The sequence below is a fragment of the Taeniopygia guttata genome, chromosome 2 (genome assembly GCF_048771995.1).
Source record: "Taeniopygia guttata chromosome 2, bTaeGut7.mat, whole genome shotgun sequence".
NCBI lineage: Eukaryota > Metazoa > Chordata > Aves > Passeriformes > Estrildidae > Taeniopygia > Taeniopygia guttata.
The window spans coordinates 101990931-102013250 of NC_133026.1; the positions used below are offsets into that span (position 1 = coordinate 101990931).

At 37.4% G+C, this 22320-nt stretch overlaps 1 protein-coding gene across 2 annotated transcripts in view; it reads left to right on the forward strand.

The window, feature by feature from the left end:
• The window catches only part of LAMA1 (laminin subunit alpha 1), a 97683-nt gene that overhangs the window by 70498 nt on the left and 4865 nt on the right, over window positions 1-22320 (forward strand). The window contains exons 37-58 of one of the 2 annotated variants that reach the window (XM_072924520.1): window positions 790-1000; window positions 1231-1347; window positions 1440-1603; window positions 2219-2357; window positions 3544-3637; window positions 4758-4874; window positions 6291-6473; window positions 6751-6905; window positions 8732-8875; window positions 10116-10249; window positions 10427-10577; window positions 11097-11221; window positions 12269-12419; window positions 13521-13665; window positions 14282-14423; window positions 15466-15580; window positions 15767-15937; window positions 16364-16515; window positions 17005-17190; window positions 17653-17812; window positions 19427-19542; window positions 20597-20786. In XM_072924520.1, coding sequence (XP_072780621.1) covers window positions 790-1000; window positions 1231-1347; window positions 1440-1603; window positions 2219-2357; window positions 3544-3637; window positions 4758-4874; window positions 6291-6473; window positions 6751-6905; window positions 8732-8875; window positions 10116-10249; window positions 10427-10577; window positions 11097-11221; window positions 12269-12419; window positions 13521-13665; window positions 14282-14423; window positions 15466-15580; window positions 15767-15937; window positions 16364-16515; window positions 17005-17190; window positions 17653-17812; window positions 19427-19542; window positions 20597-20786 — 3262 coding nt within the window. The remainder of the gene's footprint in view (window positions 1-789; window positions 1001-1230; window positions 1348-1439; window positions 1604-2218; window positions 2358-3543; window positions 3638-4757; window positions 4875-6290; window positions 6474-6750; window positions 6906-8731; window positions 8876-10115; window positions 10250-10426; window positions 10578-11096; window positions 11222-12268; window positions 12420-13520; window positions 13666-14281; window positions 14424-15465; window positions 15581-15766; window positions 15938-16363; window positions 16516-17004; window positions 17191-17652; window positions 17813-19426; window positions 19543-20596; window positions 20787-22320) is intronic. The other variant, XM_030266006.3, reaches the window with a different exon arrangement.

Below are 22320 nucleotides of genomic sequence, written 5' to 3' on the forward strand. Positions count from 1 at the left end.
TGTTATATGCACTCAGATTAACAAGGACAAAATATTTATGTGAAAATACCATTTCAGGAGTTGCAATGTTCAGTATATGTGCTGAAATGAAGAGAAACAAAGGAATAGACTTTCAGGATCATTTTAATTCCTGCTCCTTCAGTTCTGGAAAGTGTTCAGATGAAGATGCAAATTTTCCAAAATAGAACAGTTGAAGCAATTAACAATGGACATATTTGGGAGAATTTAATATTTGCCCAATAATCTCTGTTGCTGATTAAAAATATAAGTGCAGAGATTGTTCATATCAGTGTTCATTTTAATGAGGCTATTTATTTTTATTTGATATTTAAACTTTTCTGGACTCATATAAGAGTTCTGGTTACTTGTTTCTTTCCAGTGCTAATCCTTGTAAATGATGTTTTGATCCTACATTCAAAATATGAATCAATACAATTAGGATATAGAGTACTCCCAGAGGAACGTTTCACAGAGATTTTGATGTGGGTGGGTTTGTCCCAAATCAAATCAAAACAAATGTGATTCATACTCACCCATTTCTGCTCTAGTCATTACATGTGAAGTTTATGAACTGTATTACTGTCCTGTCTCCAGGCAGTCATCATTTTGTGTGGTAAGATGAATAACTAAGCCACCATGTGTATGTGTGCTATTCTAGAAAAGAAGGCAGACTTTAGTAGGAAGATGCATAGAAATTAATTTCACATGACACCATTTTCTCCTTAAGAAATTCCTGCCTAAGTTCTTCCTTTGCTGTTTATCTAAGTTCTAATTCCTCTACTTTTTCAGAGCTGCAGAAAAGTTGTTGACCCAGGTTCAGACAGAGTATCTCAAACCCCAGCAGGAACTTGCTGAACTAAAAACAAATGCAAGCCAATTCTTATCAAAGCAGAACAGCAGACTGCAGGATGCCCAGGACCTGGTGAACGAGGCACTCGCGAACATCAATGAGACCCATCGCTTGTTTCCTCTCATCTCCAGCAACCTGGCAGAGTTAAATGTAAGACTGGATAGTCAGAGTTGCTGAATAAGAAATATTGAGTATGTGATTGTGTTTAAAAGCTGATTTTTATATTTTTAAACATTTTTAAATGTTTTAATATGTATGATACCTTAAAAATTTAAAGGAAACCAGACGCCTGTTTGAAAACGACAGTATTATATGTTATGTGAACTCATCAGTATAGCTGGCTTTTCAGCCTACTATAAAACACTTGATTTATGCTATAGGACAAAAAGCTAAAAATAAAAGAAGGTGAAGAAATCTCAACCATGCTCATTAAAGAAGGGAAGGTCCTACTAAATGATGCTGCTGCTCTTGCCCAAGATGTAGAGAACTCTACATTTGTAAGTCAAATTTAAACATCATCTTACAGACTCTGAAGTTTATTTTGCTAGTGAAAGAAAAACCAAAAAAAAGGGAAACACTTTTTTTGCAGAATGTTGAAGTCCACCAGGATGGGTTGGTCCTGTGGAGCACCAAACTGCGACATCATGTGGATGAGCTGGTGATGCAGATGTCTGTGAGAGGAGTCCTTGACTTGGTGTACAGAGCTGAGGAGCATGCCACCCAGTTCCAAAGACTTGCAGATGCACTAGAGAGGTGATCAACTCAAGAATTACAAAATTGAGATTTACATTAGTGTCAGAGTTAACATAAATAGGTAAAGGCCTAACTCACCAAACTAATTCCCTGCCCATCTTTTGAAAACTGAAAATTTTGCTTGGAATTCTTGCAAGCAATTCTTGACCTCACCACAGCCAGATAAATTCAGTAAAGCAAAATTTATTATAGATTAGATTTCAGATGCTTATAATTTCCTCCTAGATCCTGTATCTGTGCTTAGTTTTTGAGTTTCAAATAGGGGCTTGTTTCTGCTCTGTTTAGGTAATATGATTTGTTTGTTCTAAGGGTCTTTATAAATTGAAAAAACTAACATAAACAAAAGGGAGCAAAATAGGAGAAAAAAGAGATGGAATGGAACAAAATAGAACAGCAAGTAACAAAATAGAAAAAAAAACCCATAATTGAAAATATTTTTTCTTGTTCTTTCAGTTCAAAATAATGAATTGAAAGCCCCTTATGCAACGTTGGGCAAGGTGTGCTCGTTATTTTCAGAGTGCATCATGTATTCTGGAAAGATGTGCATGTTGTAATTGAAGACATAGAAATCAGTGCTTGATTGAAACCAGAATTGCTTGTTAATTGTCTATTCAGTGACCTTTCTAGAGTGAGAAATTTGACTCTGAACACAACTGCTGCTATCTACACTCACTCCAGTGTTCAAAGTGTGATTGAAAGAACAGAGAGTTTGGCAGATGATGCATCTAGAGCTGTGAATGGCCCCTTGGATTTAGTAAGTATCAAAATTAGTATTTTAATTTATGTCTGCCCCTTTCTCATTTAGGAGTATTTGTTCTAGCTGTTTCTGCACTTGCTGAAAACTTGAGTCATCTTGATGGAGGCATGTCCTTGATGGCAGCCTGTCCTACCAGCTAGTATGTACTGTATCCTGAACCCCTACTCCAAGGCAGTAATGACACCACATTTCAAGTTCTGTTTAACTTGCTTTTCTCATTGCCACAGCATCATTTGCCCTTTGTTTTGTTTGCTTTTTAATGTCTAATGCATGTTTAGCTGGACTGGACTTGATTCTATGAGGGTTTATGTCAGGCATCTGACGTGTATTCCTGTAGAACTTAATTTCCCAAACCTCTAGTGCTCCCTTCCACCTTTGGAATTATTCAATGATCTCCTTATTTGACATATCCCTTTTCCATTTCTATCTGGATATTCCCAGCCACAGCTACTTTGCTTAGTAGAGGACATTTTATAACAAATCTATGTTTGTCTCACCTACCATCCCTCTGCCTGCAAAGATTACCAGATTGTTACTGAAATAATAGATTAGAAAGACCAAACCAGTTCGCAGTCTGATCTTAACAGTTTCCTCTAATTTTATTTCCCCTTCACATCTCTTTGTCATGCACATTATATCTGCACAAGCAAATGTGTGGGAATGCATTTACATGACAGTGATCGAAATAGTTGACATTGTTTTGTGAGCTTGTATGTTTTTATATAGCACTCTGTCTTATTTAAGCTGTCTACGGCATGAATCCTTCAAGGTTTTCCAGATTTTTTCAGTTGGAGAAAGGTAAAAAAAGAATGATCCAAGTCTCTGATTTTGAAATATCTCACTCTAAATTGCTCAGTGCTGGAAATTTTGAATTAGGTCTGGAATTAGAATTACAAAAAGACAACACTAAATCACTAGCAGTATTGAAACTAAAATTTTGTAGGCTTTGTTTCACAGTTGTCTTTTTTTAAATTACTCAACACAAAGACATTCAATGTCACATTCTTGAATAAAGGATAACAACTTTTATTATTTTAATGGATGCTTAATAAGGTAATTGATATAATATTTCATAAATAACAAGAATGTTCAATAGCTTTATGTAGGTGTCTGCAAATACCTAAATGTTTTCAATTTAATTTCTGTTTTTCATATATGGTAACTTAATGTCTGTGGTTTTTAGCCAGAGAAGTCTTTCAGTCTTCTGGGAAAAGAAACTCTACTGCTTACCTCCAAATTTCAGAATGAAGCTAAAAGTCTGAAAAAAAAGAGTGATGGTAAATTCTATAGAATTCATATTTCTGCCTCTATTTCTTTTCCCCATTTTCTGTTTTGTGCTTTTTTGTGTAGTTTATTTCTTTTTTAATGAGCATAAGCTATGGTAAATATATGTATATGACTATGTACATATTATCATGTAATTAAGATTAATGTTTTATGGGTATTTTCATTTTTTGGGTAAGAATAAAATTTTTCTCTGTAAACATTTAAAAATTTGGCCTTTACCTTTACCCCATTTACCTATAAGCAGTGCTTGAAAACTTTATTAATTAAAGCATTAGAGATTGTGTACTAGACTAAGAGAAAACATCATTCTTGAAAATTCCATTAATTTGTTTTTATTTAATAAATCATGGATGACACAGGTATGTAAGATGACATGTTTAAATCCTAATAATTTTTTCTTTGTTCCTGATGGACAGTTGAAATACAAAAAAAAAAAAAGCTGAAGTTCTTTCTCTCCATAAACTCAAAAAATACTTTCGGTTTTTTATTGCTCCAAAGATACTAGCAAGGCATTGAAGTCTACACCATGAAAATTCAAGAGCATTTTGAACAAAGGCTTTGTGTAGGAGCAGAAGCAAACCCTAAATTAAATTTTTGACAAAATTGGACAGAAAGAGAATGTTTCACAGAGATAAACTGTAACTGTAAAATAGTGTTGTCTTGCAATACCAGTGGTTTACAAATATGTATAAATTTTCTGTAATTCAGACGGACAGAATGACCTTTTTTTGTTCATTGTATTCTACATATTTTAATTTCTAATGAGAGGATTCTGCAAACAGATCACAAGTATATAGAAAAAAAACACTTATTTGGCTACTGTTAGATAACATAAAGCATAAAGAACACTGTAAAAATTATTAGAATTCACAATTATGGAATAATTTTAATTTTATAGCCTTTTCCTTGCTGTTTGTAGCCATTCAGTATCCTAGAATTGGCCAAAAAGGGTAGTTTTGAACAGAATAGTGCCCTTAGGAGCTTATCTATTTATACTTCATACATTTTGCATTCCTGTTTGTAAAATGCTCTTTCTGTTGATAAATGAATACTTTGGTTTTATGTGGATTGTATGGTCTCTGTTTATGCATATGTTATTTCTTTCAACAGGACTTCTATTTGGATTGAATGGGTTGAACAAAAAGGTAGAAAAGATTCAGGAAAGTACTAATAAAATTGGCAACCAACTTAATGATTCTCTGTTGACACTCAGAGCATTGCCTAACAGTAAGTGAAATTTATATTGGCATTCTCCTTATTACAGAACTCTCTAGTACAATTGTAATAAAACCCTGTTCATTATCTGATTGCAGAGGCCTAGCTATAAACTATATTGGAGACTTCATTTAACCTCCTAAATATTTTGCATTCTTTTCAGTAAACCCGTTAAACATAATTGGGTTATTATACAAGGTCTGTAGTCTGATTCACATTTCACATTGTTGTAAATCAGGAGGGGCTCTGATAGAAATATAGTTGCACTGATATGTAAGAGGAGTGAAGTTATAGAATATTTAATCCCACATGCAGAGAAATTTACATATGGAACTCTGAGATTTCACTTTCTTTTCTGGTTTGTTTCAAATTTGTTTATACTAATCTGTGAATTTTACAGCCTGCATGTAAATGTTTTCTTGCTGTAAATCCAGACTTCATTTAATTAAAATCTATTTTTCTGTGCTTTTCTAAAATGACAGAATTCCTTTTCTTCAGTCATTATTTTGAATAAAGGCAAAAAATAAAGTTCACAGAAACTAATAGAGAAAACTACTTTGAAGTTGTTAATGAGAGGATTCAAAATACTTTGCCAAACTTAATAATGTGTTTTAAGTTAGAAAAACACTGATAAAGACCTCTTGCTAGGGTTGTTTGATTCTACTATGAATCTGGATTAGAATACTAAATTCAAAGCCTTAAAATACCCATTTTGCAGTTCAGAAACCTAATTCAGGCTAAAGGGTAATAGTAGTGATGATACACTGGATATGAACTGCAGGATGCTATCGAACATAAAGCCACACATTGAAAATTAAATCATTAAAATCACAGGAGTGTTTTCCTTAATTCACAGCTTCATATTGATTTCAGATTTGTTGTTATATTTCTTGAAGTTGTCTCTTTTTTTTTTCCCTCTGGTCAGAGATTGATGGTGGCATTCCTCTCTGCATAGAAAGTGGTGAAGGAGGACCCTTGGAGCTCTAACTCAGGCCTTTTTTGCCAGCTGCAGCCTCTTCCCAGTCTTGTGGGCAGAGTGTGTAAGGGGTAGGCTGAGAGTGGGGGTGGTACACTCAGTATACAGGTGATTGCAGCCAAAACCAGAGGGTGTAATAGACCTTCTGCCTCACCAGCTTTGCATAGGATTCAGATCTTTAGTCTCGGACTAAAGTTTCTCTGGGTGCCAACACTCATTTAGGGAACTTAAACACTACAAGCCTGATGCATTCATACAAACTTCCTGATGAGATAGGCAGAACCAAGTTCCCCAAAGAAACAAGAATACAATTCTTACTATGACAGGAATGTAACTGATGGCATTCCTAGTATTTTGGCAATGTTTGTAGCTGCAGTTACAAAGCCAGGCATTTGTTGGTCACAAAAGTATGAAAATTTTGAATGTTTTTTAACCTTGGAACTGTGTTTCAGATACCAGAAAATACATCCTGGAAGTGAAAGAGCTGGCTGTGTCTGCAAACACCAGTGCTGTGGTGGATTTAAGTCACTTTGGGGAGTTCAGTCAAAAGCTAATGAATACATCTTCTACATTGTCCCAAGTTAATGACACTTTGAGGAAAACAAGTGAACTCATAACTGATTCAACAAAAGCTGGTAAGTTTGCTCTGTGGCAATGTAACTGCTTGCAGAAGCAGTATTAATATTCAGTTTTAACAGGCATTAAATAAGATTCTGATGGACTGAGAGTTTATTCCTAATTCAGTAAAAATACGCTAACTTTTTTTAAAAGTCCTCTAGAGGATTCACATGGAATGTATATCCCTTACTGATGTTAAAAGTTGCTGAAACCAAAATGATCACAAGCTGGCTACCTTGGCTAAGTATTTTAGCAATTTCACCCTGCCTCAACATTTCTTCTATGTTTCCACAGCATTAAAAGCTGAAAAACAAGTTAAAGAAGTTGAAGCACAAGCAAGTCTTTTACTGGATAGACTCAAACCTTTGAAAATGCTGGAGGAGAACCTGAACAGAAACCTGTCTGAAATTAAAGAACTTATCAGCCAGGCCCGCAAGCAGGCAGCATCTGTAAGTTCTATCATCCCAGACTGAAATGAATTTTCACTTTTAGCAGGGAGGTTATTTGAGATAAGGAGCCTAAAATTTACTTTCAAGGTACCTGGTTGTTGTTGCGGAGTCTCAGTGAAGTCCAAAGAGCACTGACTGATGCCAAAATCATACTGGCAACATTTTAAGGTTTTAGCATCAAGGCTCTTATTGCATTTGTGAGTTTGTCAGAACAGCCAGCTAGTAATTTATCTGCTATTTCCTCCTGTTTCCTATAAAATTAATGAAACATAGTATGGCAGAGAGCAGTCATGAGTGATTTTGATAAGAAGGAGATGAGTTGGAGGATGGTACAGCTTTTCTCTTTAGTACAAGATGTTAATTTTTGAGGTTATTTAGAGATTGGTGTGGGGTGCCCCATATAACATCAAGTACCATTGCAAACTTTTTGTCATGAATGTTGATTCTATGAATAAATTTGCCATCTGTGGCCTGTCATGGCCATATGTTTTGCAAGAAGCAGCTGAGTATCCAGAGTACTTTAAGACAGTATACTTGTTTTCAAACCTCTGCTTTGACCTTAAAGACAGCAAAAGTGAATCAACTGTACTATTGATCTCATTAGACTGTGAGAAAAATATGAAAATGACTTTGCAATGAGTAATTTTTGGTATGCCTTTGACATACTTGTGGATATGCTATTGTGAGGTTTAGGGAGGTTTTTTTTTAAAAAGGAAGGCACTCAGTTCTTTCTGCAAATCTTCTTAATTATATGGTTATTGCTTCTCTGTCACAGTCTACTGAAGCTTAATGAATCCTCTGAAAAAATAAGATAATGATATTTTCTGAGGTGTCATAAGCCACAAAAGTTCCTGGCAAGGTGAAATGAAGTGTTAGGAAAGTCCCTTTTTCCAGTTTGGGGGAATTTGTTCTGTTTGGGGTGGGGAGTGGGGGTTAAGGGTTTTGGTTTAGTTTTTTGCGGGGGGGCGGGGGGGTGGGGTTTGGTTTTTTTGTTAGTTTATATTTTTGTTTGGTCTCTTTTGTTTGTTGTTTTGTTTGTAATTTTTTGCTACACAAAAGAAACTTTATATATCTGTGTCCAGATGCATGCATACACACGCGCGTGCATGCATTTAGCAGTAACAGGTATATTCCATGAAGTTAAAGGAATTAAGGCTTTTTTCTTGCTGAGATGGATTTTCTGTCATTATACTACCAAGCTGCTGGAAGTTTGGTTGCATTTAGCTTGGATCAATTTTTCATCAGTTTACTAAACAGTGGTCTTAGGGATATGACAACAGGAATATTATTTATTTAATCTTTAAAAAGTTGAACTTGCCATATATTTACAAATATATTTTTAAGTATTGTGTGATCTGTTACAAATTTGAAATAACCAGAATTGTTACAGTCTCCTTCTTAATTTGTTTAAAAGAAAAAAAATCTCTCCAGATAGATTAGAAATGGTTTCCTTTATTTTAAAACATTTTGAGTTTCCATATCTTTATTTTCTGATATTTTGTCATGGCTTTTTGCAGCTGCATGATCTTCTGACCCAAGACTTATTGTTATTTTCTGAGGCATTTGAACAGTTTGTTTAGTGATTCAAACCTCCCAATTAAGTGAGTGTATTAAGACAGATTTCATACTTTTCTATTGTGAATCTCTTTATCAAGTGATACCTAGATGATTGCAAAAATCTAACCAAGGTAGCAATACTTAGATTGCATGGAAGGATCTCAGCAAAACGTTTGCATTTGCTGGTCAGAAGCTAAGTACATACTCCACCAGTGATTGCTGTGTACACTGAGACTTGCTTAGATGCTGTCTTTTTCTTTCCCCCCCAGATTAAAGTTGCAGTATCAGCAGACAGAGATTGCATTCGTGCCTATCAACCCCAAATTTCATCTACAAATTACAACACCTTAACACTCAATGTGAAAACTGCTGAACCGGATAACCTTCTTTTCTACTTGGGTAGCAATGGAAAGGTAAGTTTCTGGGGTACATTTACTGAAGGTGATGTTAGTCAAAAGTCTTAAATTACTTTTGAAAGTCTTAAATATGCTTTTGCTTACTTGATTTCAAACTAAGTAACCAAGTGAGGCCCCTTGCAGATGGATGTGTTCACTAGGGGTAGAAATATTTTTGTGCCTTAGATGATTCCAGAGATTTTCAAAGTTAAACAATAAAAGCACCAGATTCCTCAGCCTCTTGGCCCTGTGCTGAAACTCCCCCTTCCTTTTCCTGTGTTGTGCATTAACCACATGATGCCTGCTGTGATACTTTCATATAGCATGCTGGAGTGTGTCAAATGATTGCACAGAATCACAGAGTGACTAGGTTGGAAGAGACCTTCAAGATCATCAAGTCCAAATCATGCCCTAAACACCTTAACTAAACCATGGCACCAAGTGCCATATCCAGTCTTTTTTTTTTATCAAATCCAGGGATGGTGACTCCACCACCTCCCCAGGCAGGCCATTCCAATATTTTATCACTCTTTGTGAAAAACCTCTTCCTGATATCCACCCTATATATCCCCTATCACAGCTTGAGACTGTGTCCTCTCATTCTGACATTTGTTGCCTGGAGAAAGAGACCAGCCCCCCCTGACTACAGCCACCTTTCAGGAAGTTGTAGAGAGTGATGAGGTCACCCCTGAGTCTCCTTTTCTCCAGGCTAAACAACCCCAGCTCCCTCAGTTGTTCCTCACAGGGCTTGTGTTCCAAGCCCCTCACCAGCCTTGTCACTCTTCTCTGGATACGCTCAAGTGTCTCAACGTCCTGCCTTTGCTTGGTAATACAGCTAAACTTCTTAAGGCTGGCTCTCATGAGCACGGAGCATCCACCCACTTGAAAGGGAGTGTGATGGCTCACTGTCACATTGCTCTCCTCTTCATTCTCTCTGCAATCCCAAGAAATGCACAGCTGTTAGTTCCTTGTGGCAAACTATCATGGGACAGTACTTTTTCACAGACTGCTACTTGCAGCAGAACATATTCAGCTACTTGCATATAACCTGAACACATTCAGGTTACACATTCAGCTACGTGCATATAACCTCAGGGAGTTTTGTCTCATTAGAAGTGAGTGAAAAACCTGATTTTACTAAATGTCAACTCCTGTTATATGGGATGTAGGCACATGAATCTGGAAAGACTTTCTCTGTGTTACTGGTGAAAATACATATTTGATACCATCAATTAGAGTAGGCTCTGCTGTTTTTCAGCCAGACTTCCTGGCAGTGGAGATGCGACGTGGTAAGGTAGCTCTTCTTTGGGATTTGGGCTCTGGATCAACAAGAGTGGAATACCCTGATTTACAAATCGACAACAACAAATGGCACAGAATACATGCCACCAGGTAATTAAAATGAAAATGTCATAAGTGTTGTACACAAAGCATCCACTGTTTAAACGATGTCCACTCATTTTCAGTGATGAGATTTTTCTTGTCTTTAGAAAGAGAAGCCAAAAGTATGTATGTGTTGATTAGGCCTGGTGATTTCTATGACTATTTATTAGTATTTGTATTTGGCAGGTTTGGAAAAACAGGTACACTCAGCATAGAGGAAATGAACTCCAATCAGAAGCCTTCACCTAAATCTGGAACCTCTCTGGGGACAGCCAGCATATTGGATGTCAACAAGTCAACCCTAATGTTTATTGGAGGACTTGGAGGGCAGATCAAGGTTAAATTCTGAGATCAGCATTCTGTTAATTGTTTTGAACATGTCTGAGAAATAATTTTGCCTTAGAAATAATGGCTTGATTTAGTTACTTCATCAAGAAATGCCAAGTACTCTGAGCATGAAGCAGAGATGCTGTAGGGGTCTTCTTGTATCCTGAAGTTAATTTTCCCTAGAAATTTTTGCATAAAGTTTTACCCAGGCAGTCTGTGTGTACATGTACCATGTGTAAACATTATCAAATGGTTTTGTTTGCTTGTTCCATGGCAATGGTTATTCATGCTGTGAGGAGTATGTAAGTAGGTCAAGGGCATAGTTATTTTACTTTTTTGATGTACTAATCTATTGTTATTTCAATTTATTATAATTGTTAATAGATAAACTAAAACATGTTGTTCTCTTATTATGATTTATATCTAACGAAGTTGAAGTTCAAGGAAAACAACCAAGCAAAAATTTTGCTGCATACTTTTCAGAGTACTTAACATTAATTGTATTCATGAAATATTTCATTTCTTATAGAAATCACCTGCTGTTAAGGTGACCCATTTTAAAGGGTGCCTAGGAGAAGCATCCCTGAATGGCAAATCTATTGGTCTTTGGAACTACATAGAAAGAGAGGGCAAGTGCAATGGCTGTTTTGGAAGGTATTGTTGCTCTCTATTTTGTGGATGGGAAGTAGGGACTACCAGTGAACCAAAATACTGTGGAATCTTTGCTTTTCAGTAGTTTTTTGTAAGACAGATTTATTCTTTCCTAGGGTAAGAAACAGTGTAAAGCAGTCTTATAAAAAAAATTGATAGCAAAACTGTAGCCACAGAGCTTGGTGCCTTTTGCAGAATACTATTTTTATGTTTAAGGAATAAAAAAGAAATATGCTTGTCCATATTCCCTTTGCAGAATATTTCTTGCAGAAACAGCAGAGGGTGCTGCTTGATTGTATGAGATATTTTTTACAAGTCTTGTACTGCAGGGAAAGGGGCTAATAGATCATGTATTGTAAGTGCAATTATGAAAAGCATTTTGAGAAGTGGATGACATGTTTTAATTTAGAGGTTGTATGCTGTAACAATTATTTTTTCCCTTAGGAAATCACTGGATTTGGCTTTCATTTTTGTATATAAGGGAAGAACACTTATCTTGTATGAATCCTTCCCCATGGCTAAATCGTGTGTTGTGAGGTTGCGTAGTGAAAGTGGCCATTGGCCGGAATCCTTCAGTTATTCATTCCATCAAGATCCAAGTGTTTCCCCACACTTTATAAACTACTGCCTGGAGGCTGCACTGACTGAGCAGTGCCTGAAGGGAGCCAGCTAGAAAAATGGAGAGAGACTGTTTACAGGGGCATGGATTGACAGGACAAGGGCTAGTGGATTACAACTGAAAGGTTTAGATTATACGTTAGGAGGAAAGTCTTTACTGTGAGGGTGGTGAGATGCTGGATGAGGTTGCCCAGAGAAGTTGTGGATGTCCCATTCCTGGAAGTGTTCAAGGCCAGGTTGGATGGGGCTCTGAGCAACCTGGTCTAGTGGAAGGTGTCCCTCATGTGGCAGGAGGTGGATAGGGATGGGCTTTAAGGTCCCTCCCAACTCAAACTATTCTACAACCTGACTTTTCTTATATTTTATATAAAAATTACTGGGAAAAAACAAATGTTCAATTAACATTTTTATACTGGTTTTCTACTTCTGTAGCCCACAGGACGAGGACACCTCATTCCATTTTGATGGCAGTGGATACTCCGTTGTGGAGAAGGCACTCCGCTCAACAGTGACTCAGATATTAATATCTTTCAGTACCTTTTCACCAAATGGGCTTCTTCTCTATCTTGCTTCAAATGGCACTGTAAGAACATGTCTGGTTCCTTAACTGTCATTCAGCTTACATATATTAAAGCATATTGCTACTTTTTTTGTAGTTTTGTGCCATCACTTGTGATTGACATCGTAAGCTAAAGGACTAAAAGACAAGAATGCTAGAGGACAACTCATTAGAGCAAATATCTACCTAAACTAAGGGCAGAATTAAACAATGAAAATAATTATTCACAATTTATTTAAAGTTTAGAATAAAAATAAATTATTTTAGATTTAGATTAATGATTACTTAACTAAAGGATAGAAAAGGAAACAGTAAGGATAACAAACTAGTTTTTTTCAGTTGGAGGAACCTTTCCAGAATGTAAAAATGTTTTGGAATTGAGCTTGCAGAAGGACAATATAATAATGAAAAACCATATTGAATTAAATCCATAAGATATGAATTCAGTACACTGAAACAAATCAAATAACACTCCTGAAAAAGCAGTATAACCTAGACCCGTCACCAGACCTTCATTGTCATGTCATGCAGTTTACTGCATATTTAGATGTTGGTTTTCTGTTCCTGAAGGAAAAACTTTGTTTGGGTACAAATTCTTTCAGAGACACTGCATTATTCATTTGCTGTATGTACTCACTGCCTGAATACATTGCACAATAATATCTGATTTAAGCTTTATAGAGTTCAGAGGGGGAACCTTCAATGCAATTCAGAAAGTCTTTTTTACTCTGTGAAGACTGTCTTTGCTACTTGCAGAAAGAACATCGTAGTGTTTGATCATTATGCTGTCAAACCAAATTACTTTCAACTTCATCCAAAAACAGGAAAATGTGACTTTGTTATTTAAACATTCTTCTGCTGAGTAATCAAAGCTCATGATACATTTAAGTAAGGGTAATAACAAAAAAAATACATCCTTGTGAGGTACTTGTAACTTAATTTTCCTAAATAAAGTGAAGATGAGCATCTTGGGCCTATCAAATAGTACAGGGTACAGGCACAAGAGTTACTAAATCTTTTCCACACAGTAGGCCAAACCTGCCAGGCATGCATATTCTTTAGGAAGATTTTATTTCCAGTAATGTAATCTGTTTTTGTTTTGGCATTTTTTTTTCATCCTCTCAGAGAGACTTCTTGTCCCTTGAGCTTGTTGATGGCAAAGTGAGGGTGACTGTTGATCTTGGTTCCGGACCCCTTGCTCTTACAACGGAAAATCGTTACAACAATGGAACCTGGTATAAAATCTCATTCAATCGGAATAAGAAGCAAGGTAGGCTACAGATTGAAACGACTGGGTGTCTGCATATTTACAAATACAAATATCTAAGACAGCTGCAGGGAACATCACTGCAACCAAATTTGATCACTTCCAATGCAGTGTCTTTAGCAGCCACACCTGTGGTCCTTTGCCTTTAGAAGGACTATGGTGCAAATCTTGTATTTGGCTTAACACATCTCACATAAAGCAGATAGTGTAGAAACTGCTGCACAAAACCATACTAACAGTCTTTAAAGACTGAAATATTTTTGTCTGAGTCTGTAGATGAGGGATCACATTTTCTCTTCTGCATTTTAATATTACTTTATACTAACTGTTTTGTGGGGGGCTGTGTTTTGGCAATAACACATTTGTGCTAATAGTTATAACATATTCTCATATGTATCTATTTTCCTGTAGACTTCTCCAGATTCGGTTTTGGCAGAGAGGAATGAATGAGATTAACAGAATAGCTGGAAGTACAACAAATTGCTTACTCTAGAAATAAGAAGATTGTCCATACATGTCCGAGTCAATGAATACATTTTCTTTTGTTACAGATGAGATTTCCAGAAGGGAAGAATGTGTATTCATGTCCTTCTCCAGATCTTTACTCTTTTCTTTGCAGGAATTCTGGCAGTCATGGATGCATATAACCTTAATTATAAAGAAACCAAGCAAGGAGAATCTCCTGGGGTTGCCTCAGACCTGAACCGCTCTGATAAGGACCCAATCTTCATTGGTGGGCTGCCAAGATCGAGGGCTCTGAGGTAAAGTGTCTCACTTTTTGCACCTCTGCTAAGACTTTTGTAAAGTGAGAGGAAAACTTTTACACACCCTTATCTCCTCTGAAATTGGAGAAAAACAGTGAATTCTGAAGTTTAGTTTCCGGCCATGTATACCTCATCTGTCCTTTGACTTCAAACTCTGATATGGTGCTTTCCACTAGTAGGTCTGATGTTGCAGTTCAGATAAGAAATAGTTTTGTTTTCTTCCTCAAAGGGTTATTTCCACCACAGCAGCTGCCACAGCTCCCCCCTCTGCTCTCTGGGGCAAGCATCTAGTTCTGCTGTATGCAATAATGCTCCTTTGGTCTCTACCTCTGCGAGCCTTGTGTTTTCCAGATGGGTTTATGGGCAAAACTGCACTTAAGGATGAAAGTTGTACTTCAAATTCCTGTAATTCAGTAACTTGGAACAGAGGAAAACCAACTGTGAACAGATCAACAGAAAACATTGCAAATACATATTTTATAGCAGGTCTCTAGTTTATGGGTTTTTTTTGTATTACACATCTGTACTGAACTTGCAAAGTCACATTTCTTCCACTGTGAAAGAAACTTTCACAGTGGAAGAAATGTGAAAGGATAAATATAGCAAGAGAAAATATAATTAAACTTTCTGCATGCCTTTGACAATAACGTAAATTTGAGTACATTATTGGTCTCTGCACAGTTATTACAGAGTGCAGACTTGTTAATCTTAGCTGGCATTCCAGCCTTTAAGGGATTATGGCAGGATAGCCTTAGATTTCTCAGCCTTAAACCGGGAACCAAACCAGGCATCCTCCAGACTTGAAAACTGACAGCATTACACACTTGTATGTTTTAATTTGGGCACAACAGTATTTTGACTCTTTTCAAGACCAGATTTAGTATCTGAGAGTAAAACTTAAACTCTTCACTTACCCCAGACCGACTGCATCCTTTAAAACAGATCTCTCTTTCTTTTCCTATTGAAGGGAAATTAATCTTTTCTCATGGGAGATTCCAAGTACTTCTCCTTGGAAAGAAAGCCTTGTTTTGTGTTTCAGGAAAGGTCTTAATAGTAGAATCTATGTGGGATGCATCAAGAATCTGGAAATATCTCGTTCCACCTTTGACTTGCTTAGAAATTCATATGGAGTAAGAAAAGGCTGTGTATTGGAGGTAGGAGACTTTAAAGTTTTGTGATCTGATCTTTATTTTAATAGAATAGTGAATATTTGTGTTTACAGTGAGTTGAAACACCTTTATTTTTAAAAATTCTAAGGTAATCTAATCTATATTTGATTTTTTCTTATCTGACACTATGTGTGGTAAGTTCAGTAATTATTTCTGTTCTTCATAAAATAGCCTATTCACAGTGTAAGCATCATGAACAATGGATATATTGAGTTGGTACCTAAATCCTTGAACCCAGAGTCAGAACTGATGGCAACTTTTGCTACAAAGAACAGCAGTGGCATCATCCTCGTTGGACTCAGCAAGGGACTGGAAAAGCGACAGCGAAGACAAGCACACTTGGCAAGTACTGAAAACAAAGAAGTTTTGAAGATTATTTTTGCCATTTTTATTTTGTAAAATCAAGTCAGGTTGCTATATATATTGTGTATCTGATGGAGAATTGGATCTTCTATAATCTAAAGAGAAAATCTTACTATTTTCCTGTTCTAAGAGAAAGAGTGTGTGGGTGTGAGTGTATAAAAAATACTCCTGCACTTTACCTAGAGTAAGTTTGACCAGAGAAATGTTCAGCTTTTGTGTTTGCTATTAGAAGGCCTTGCACTTTGAGAGGTGCCAATACAATTCCTACTAGTCTTTGAGTTTCATTAAAAAATTTGCAACAAGTTTGGAGGTAAATTTTTCCCATGTATGTTCTATTTAAACACTAAATGAGTGTCTTGAAAATTGAGCTACAGTTAAAAATTAATCTTCTGTTTAAATCTACAGCCCTTCTTTTCCATCATGCTGATTGATGGTCATCTTGCAGTGCATGTTAATGCTGGAGATAGAGCAAGTACTAGGAAAGTAGTTCTTCAGTCTGCTAATGGAACATACAGTGATGGACAAGGGCACTCTGTCATCCTAATTCGAAATAAGAGGTACATGTGACTGCAAAGAGTACTACCTGTTTAATTACTGCATGTTGTTGTCAGTTCACTGCACTCTCTGAGGAATTACCTTTGCTAGCTTATTAGGTGGGATAATCAGGGCTGTGTTTTTCTCTGTCAATGCAGATGTTCTGATTTACATGGTAATTGTATACAGTATACAGCTACTGATAGAGGTGTAGCTAAAGCTCTCAAAATCTCTAGAACAGCTTGGGGCACTTGAGTACAAGTATACTAAATAGCATTAGAAAAAAGATACACAGCTATCAAAATAATTTAGAGAGATATTTGACAAAACTTTACATTTTAAAAATCATCAAAAGAAGGGCTTCCAGTTTTAAGACATTGAAAGGATTATAAAAGTGATGGAACCTTTATTTATTAGAGGGGGATGTTTTTGAAGCTGATAGGAATGCTTTTCATCTGAAAATTACTCTCTTAAGACCTTGTTGAATGTTTTCCCTTCTTTATCTTTTTCAGGATCATAACTGTACAGGTGGATGAAAGTAAACCTGCAGAATTGAGGCTTGGTTCAGCAGCAGAAAATAGCCCCATTAATATTTCCAACTTCTATGCTGGTGGCATTCCAGCAGGAGAGGGCATCTTAGGGCTAAAATTGGCTGGCTCCTTTCATGGCTGTATCAGCAACCTTATTTTTAACAAGGAGTAAGTCAGAAGGGTAACTGCCTTGTTTTGGAAAACCATGTATTTGTTAAATGTAGTTTGTGATCTCTTCCATGACACTTCTGTTCACCTGGGTTTTAACATGATATATGCATGATACTCATGATCTGAGTATTTTAACAGCTGGAAAATGGATATTACCAGCTATATTTCTAAACAGTATTAACAATGTCTTTAATGTTTATGGAGATGCTGCACAAAGCACACAGCTTTCTCTACTATAATTTCATCATCAGTGACAGACAGAATGGTTTTCCAGAAATGTTGTAGATTTATGTTGTTCTTTGGACAGATTATTTGCCTCTTCTCAATCTGTTTGTCATAGATGCCACTTCTTTCCTTTTCTCCTGATATTACTGAAAGACCTTGTAAAACACTCTCCTTCTGTTTTGGAAATAAGCAGAAATGCACCTCTTAAAATGTATTTTTTTTTTTTACATACAGGCTTTTATATTTTACCACTTCCATGAAGTATGAACATGTGGATATGGACAGCTGCTTTCTGTCTGAGAAGCCTAAAACAGCTGTACAGCCATCAAACGTGATTCAACCTGAACTTCAGGCTTTACCAGTTCCCCTGAGACCTCTCACAGACACAAAAAAAGTACGTATTGCAGCAAAGCTCAGTTACCACCTCTTTTGTCCTTTCTTTGTGGAGAATTATCAAATTATAGACTGTGTATATTTGCTTCCTCTGCAGTATGGAATAGTTCAATGGACGTTGATTTGAAATTATAGAAAAACTGATACTAACTGTAGGAAAGGCTGTGCTCCAGGACGGTTTTGATGAATGGCGACGAGAGATCTCTGAAGGCTGCTCTTAGAATATAAGGTTTATTGGGGATGGTGAAAGGTCTTGCTTGGAGCTGCCAGACGCAGCACATGGCAAGGCCTGAGGAGAGAGACAAGGGGTAGAGAGGATGTTCTAGGAGAGGGTGGAAGTTCCAAGAGGGGGAAGATCCAAGAGAGGGGAAGTTCCAAGAGGGCGTCTGGCCCCCCCAGAGACCCCTTATCAGGGGGCTTCAAGGTGAGCTGGACCAAGACTTGGGCCAATGGGGTCACAGACACTTGATGCTTCAGGGTAGGGTTACAGGTGTGGGATGAACCATACATTTTGGGGAGTGAGAGAGAACAGTCCGTTTGACTTTTGGACCTATCTGTAGGTAAGGGTATTGTAGGGGGGATTGTTTTCATCCTGGCCGTACTATTGTGAATCTTTTGCCAGGCAATTATATTTATCCATCCTTTCCAACAATTAACCTTTGCAGCAGCCTGTTGGCCATTTGGAATGGAAAAGTAGTTAGGTTTATCACTCTTTGGGCAGCAACAACAACAACAGCAGCAACCAAAAAAAAAGATTAAAAAAAATGGAATTATAATCTCCCAACAGAAGGACTTGACAGTAACTATTATCTTTAGTGTATTTGTGACAAAGGGACTCAGAGCAGATTTGCATAATCTGTGCAGTTTTGCATTCACATTTTCCTGGTCACACACATGCAGTCTCTGCTCTGTGTCAGAGAGGAGGCATAAACCCCTTGAGAAACACACAGTGTCTGAATGCAGCTTGCATGGCATCTCTTACCTCTCACACAGTCCCTGTTCCCAAGAGAGAAGGCAGCATTACTTCTCTCCTCCTGCAGCTGCACATCTTTATAAGGAAGGGTTTCCAAAGTATCCTGAAACCAATTTTTTGTAGCAACAGAAAGCAAGATTTTTATACATACAACTTAGGACTACAAAAAGAAATAAGTTGTCTTTTTTAGAGCTAAAATGTAGATTTGGCTCATACTCTATTACTCAGCTCTCCATATCCCAAATCATAACAAAAATATGTGTCCTCATAAAATGGGAAAATATTTCTACCAAACCTATAAGATTTTCACACTGAAATGGTACTTTCCAGCATCTGTTATCAAAAGGGCTATCAATTAAGACAAAAAGTGAATTGAATAGGTCTCAAACTACAAATATTTCTCCAGTAGAAAAGGTCAGTGCTGTCTACAAGACATAGCTTAATCATTAGAACCAGTTCTTTTTGAGCCTGAAGATGAGTTGGAATTATTATGAGTTTAGTTAATTGATGTTTTGCTGTGTATTTTGTGGTTATCTTTTGGCTTAGTTTGGTTTTCTGCAAAGCTCTATGTAGGCTCATTGTGACTTAACAGTTGCTGGGCAGCACCTGACACTATCCTACTTAATAAATTCCTTTCATTAGCAGGTAGTTTGTGCAAAAGATGAGCTGCCTGATGATGTTCAAGGTGCCCATCAGTTTGGACTTGCCAAAGGCAGCCACTTGACCCTACTCTTCAATCAGTCTGCAGTCAGGAAGAAGTGAGTATATCCCAAATTACCCATGCACACAGTGTTACATTGTATTGAGCTGCAAGAAGTGCAGTGATGGTTTTCGTGATTGGTCACTGCATTGCCAGCTTTGAACATGGTCCTCACTTCAGGTTTCTGTGGGCTCTGAATGGAAGAAGTACCATTTCCCAGGTTAATGATCATGAGTTTAGTAACTCATGGTCAGAATTGTGCATTTTTTTTCCTCTCAGACTTGAGTCTCACTCTTCCTTCTGTAAGTACTTGGATTACTTTTTTCCACATACAGAGCTCACATCCGGTTCCTATTCCTTTGTCTGATGCAGGTGACATCTCACCCTCTGCTCCCTATTTTCTGCAAGTGCACCTTCCATGTTTCAAGGTGCACTTGAAGGAGAAAAGACTACTGAGAAGAATCATTTTGTTGAAAGCTAATGTGTGCACTCCTATTACGTATTTGAGAGGCTCCCAACAAGGTCCCCGTCACACGGACTGCAAGTCACTTGTATTTGCTTCTTTCAGCTCAGGAAGTCTCTGCAGGCATTGAGAAAAGAGTATTTTTTCCTCTAGCCCTTCTGTTACAGCTTGTGAGCAAAGGACATTGCAGAGGATTGATGCCATGTAGTCTGAACCTGGTGTCTCCATAATAAATGGCTCATTCATCTCCTCTACCTTTTAAGCCTCCCTCTGTTCTCAGTCTGCCCATAATATTCCAGCAAGCCTTGCTAGCAATAATGGATGCCATAAAGTTATCCTAGAGTCCTTTCTTGGGGCAATAAGCAAGCCTGCAGTCACAAACAGCTGAGCCTGTCCCTCTTAAAGTTCATCTCACTCTTTGACAAGCACTTTTTTCTTTTTCTGACAGGCACAGCACTGATTTCCATTATGAAATACGTTATAAGTCATGCTTTCTTAAAATCAACCAAAATTCTACTTTTCTGGCCTTTGTAATAATAAATCTCCTTTCCTAACAATAAATTGGTTCAGGCTGTTCTCTGTGTCCAGAAAAGCTTTTCATCACTGCAGAAGAAATACCTTTAAGTAACACTGAATTTTTATTGTCTAGACTTTCCATCCAGCTGAATCTCAGAACCTTTGCCTCCAGTGGCCTGATTTACTACATGGCTCACCAGAACCAGGTTGATTATGCAGCCCTACAGCTTTATGGGGGACAGCTCCATTTCTCATTTGATTTAGGCAAAGGAAAAGCAGTAGCTCTTCACCCTGCTGTTGTCAGTGATGGAAAATGGCATACGGTAGGTGGTTGTCAATCTTGTGCTCCATTTTCTCTTCCCTGGAGGTACTGGTATGGATTTTGCTTGCCTTTTCTGTGTAATTTCTGTGTTGCAAAAGCACACTGGCCCTAACCCAATTGTGAAGTCATTCAGAAACCTTTTATTTGATAATTCTTTCCTTTTAAAAATGTCATTAATTCTACATCAAATCCATCTTCCAACTACTGTCAAGTATCTCAAACTATTTAGGAATAAAATAGTTTACCAACTGTGTAGTGATGATCATCTTCAACAGAGAAGGTGTAAAAAATCTGACCTTTTCTACAGAGATATTTCAATGCATTATGTCACCAAAGATCTGCACTTCAGTGTGTGACAGTGTGACAGAGATTTGTGGGTGCAGCATTTCTCTTTTCTCCCACTTGCTGCTTATTGCCTGAGCATGTCACAGCAGCTAGTGACAACAGAGAAGCACTGTCTCTCCTTTCCTTGGTCGAGGCAACATGGTAAAGGGGGACATTTGAAATGAATGGAGGACTTGAGTTAAGTCGAGTTGAGGAGAAATTATGTCTTGGAGGTGTCACACAGCACTCGGGGCCGTTTGCACAAAGGTTGCATCAGTCTCTATTGGCCCAATTCCTCCGAGCAACCCACCTGCTACTGGCTCTGGCTTTCTGTGTGAGAAGTGATTGTGATGTTTGCAGGAGTTTGAGAAGTAACTATGAGGATATCACTTTTCCTAAAGGCAGGTGAGGATGACAATATTCATCCTGCTAAGCTTCCCCTCCCTTGTCTGTATGTGAAGACTTCACGCTAAGAAGTGACTTCTGTGGGACAAAGTGATTAATGACACAAAGCTGCCAGCTTTCCTAGGTGCCTTCAGAATCAACAGAGTTCTTTTTGCTTTTTATAAATAATCAGCAGAAGAAAAAACAGGAAAAATAACATGAAGAAATGTGAACTTCTGTCAGAGATGTCACAGTTAAGCTCTGCTGCCTTCCCTGAAAGGAAGAATGCTCTAGGACTTACAGCTGCATGTTTAAAAATTACACATACTCACATAAAACTCCTACTGACACTATCCATATTTGAAGAGCTGAACAGATTGCATCCAAGAGCTTACCTATCTTTACTATCCAGGACACAAAACAGGAGCTTCAGGCTTCTTCAGAGATTAAGTCTGTCACACCACTTCTCAGTTGGGGGTGATTATTGCAGTCTGTCTGCAATCAAAGCAAACTAATACGCATTGCTACTGAAAGAAGCACCACTTCTTTTCATTCTCTGCCCTCTGCTCACACCACCCTGCTTTACCCATTTATCCCCTTACCCCAGTCCAAATGTTCATGAAACTTCATGTTGAACCTAGTCATGAATCTGAGTGGTGCTAAAAGTAAATAGAAAAGAATAAATGGCTAGCTAATTTCCCTCAGTCACATGTGAGTAATTGTTTTAGGGCAAGGCAGGCATAAGGACAAAAATGAACAAGATGGACAGAACTGGAAAGCTTTTTGGTCCTAACAAATATAGCACTGCCTATCTTAAAAATGACAGC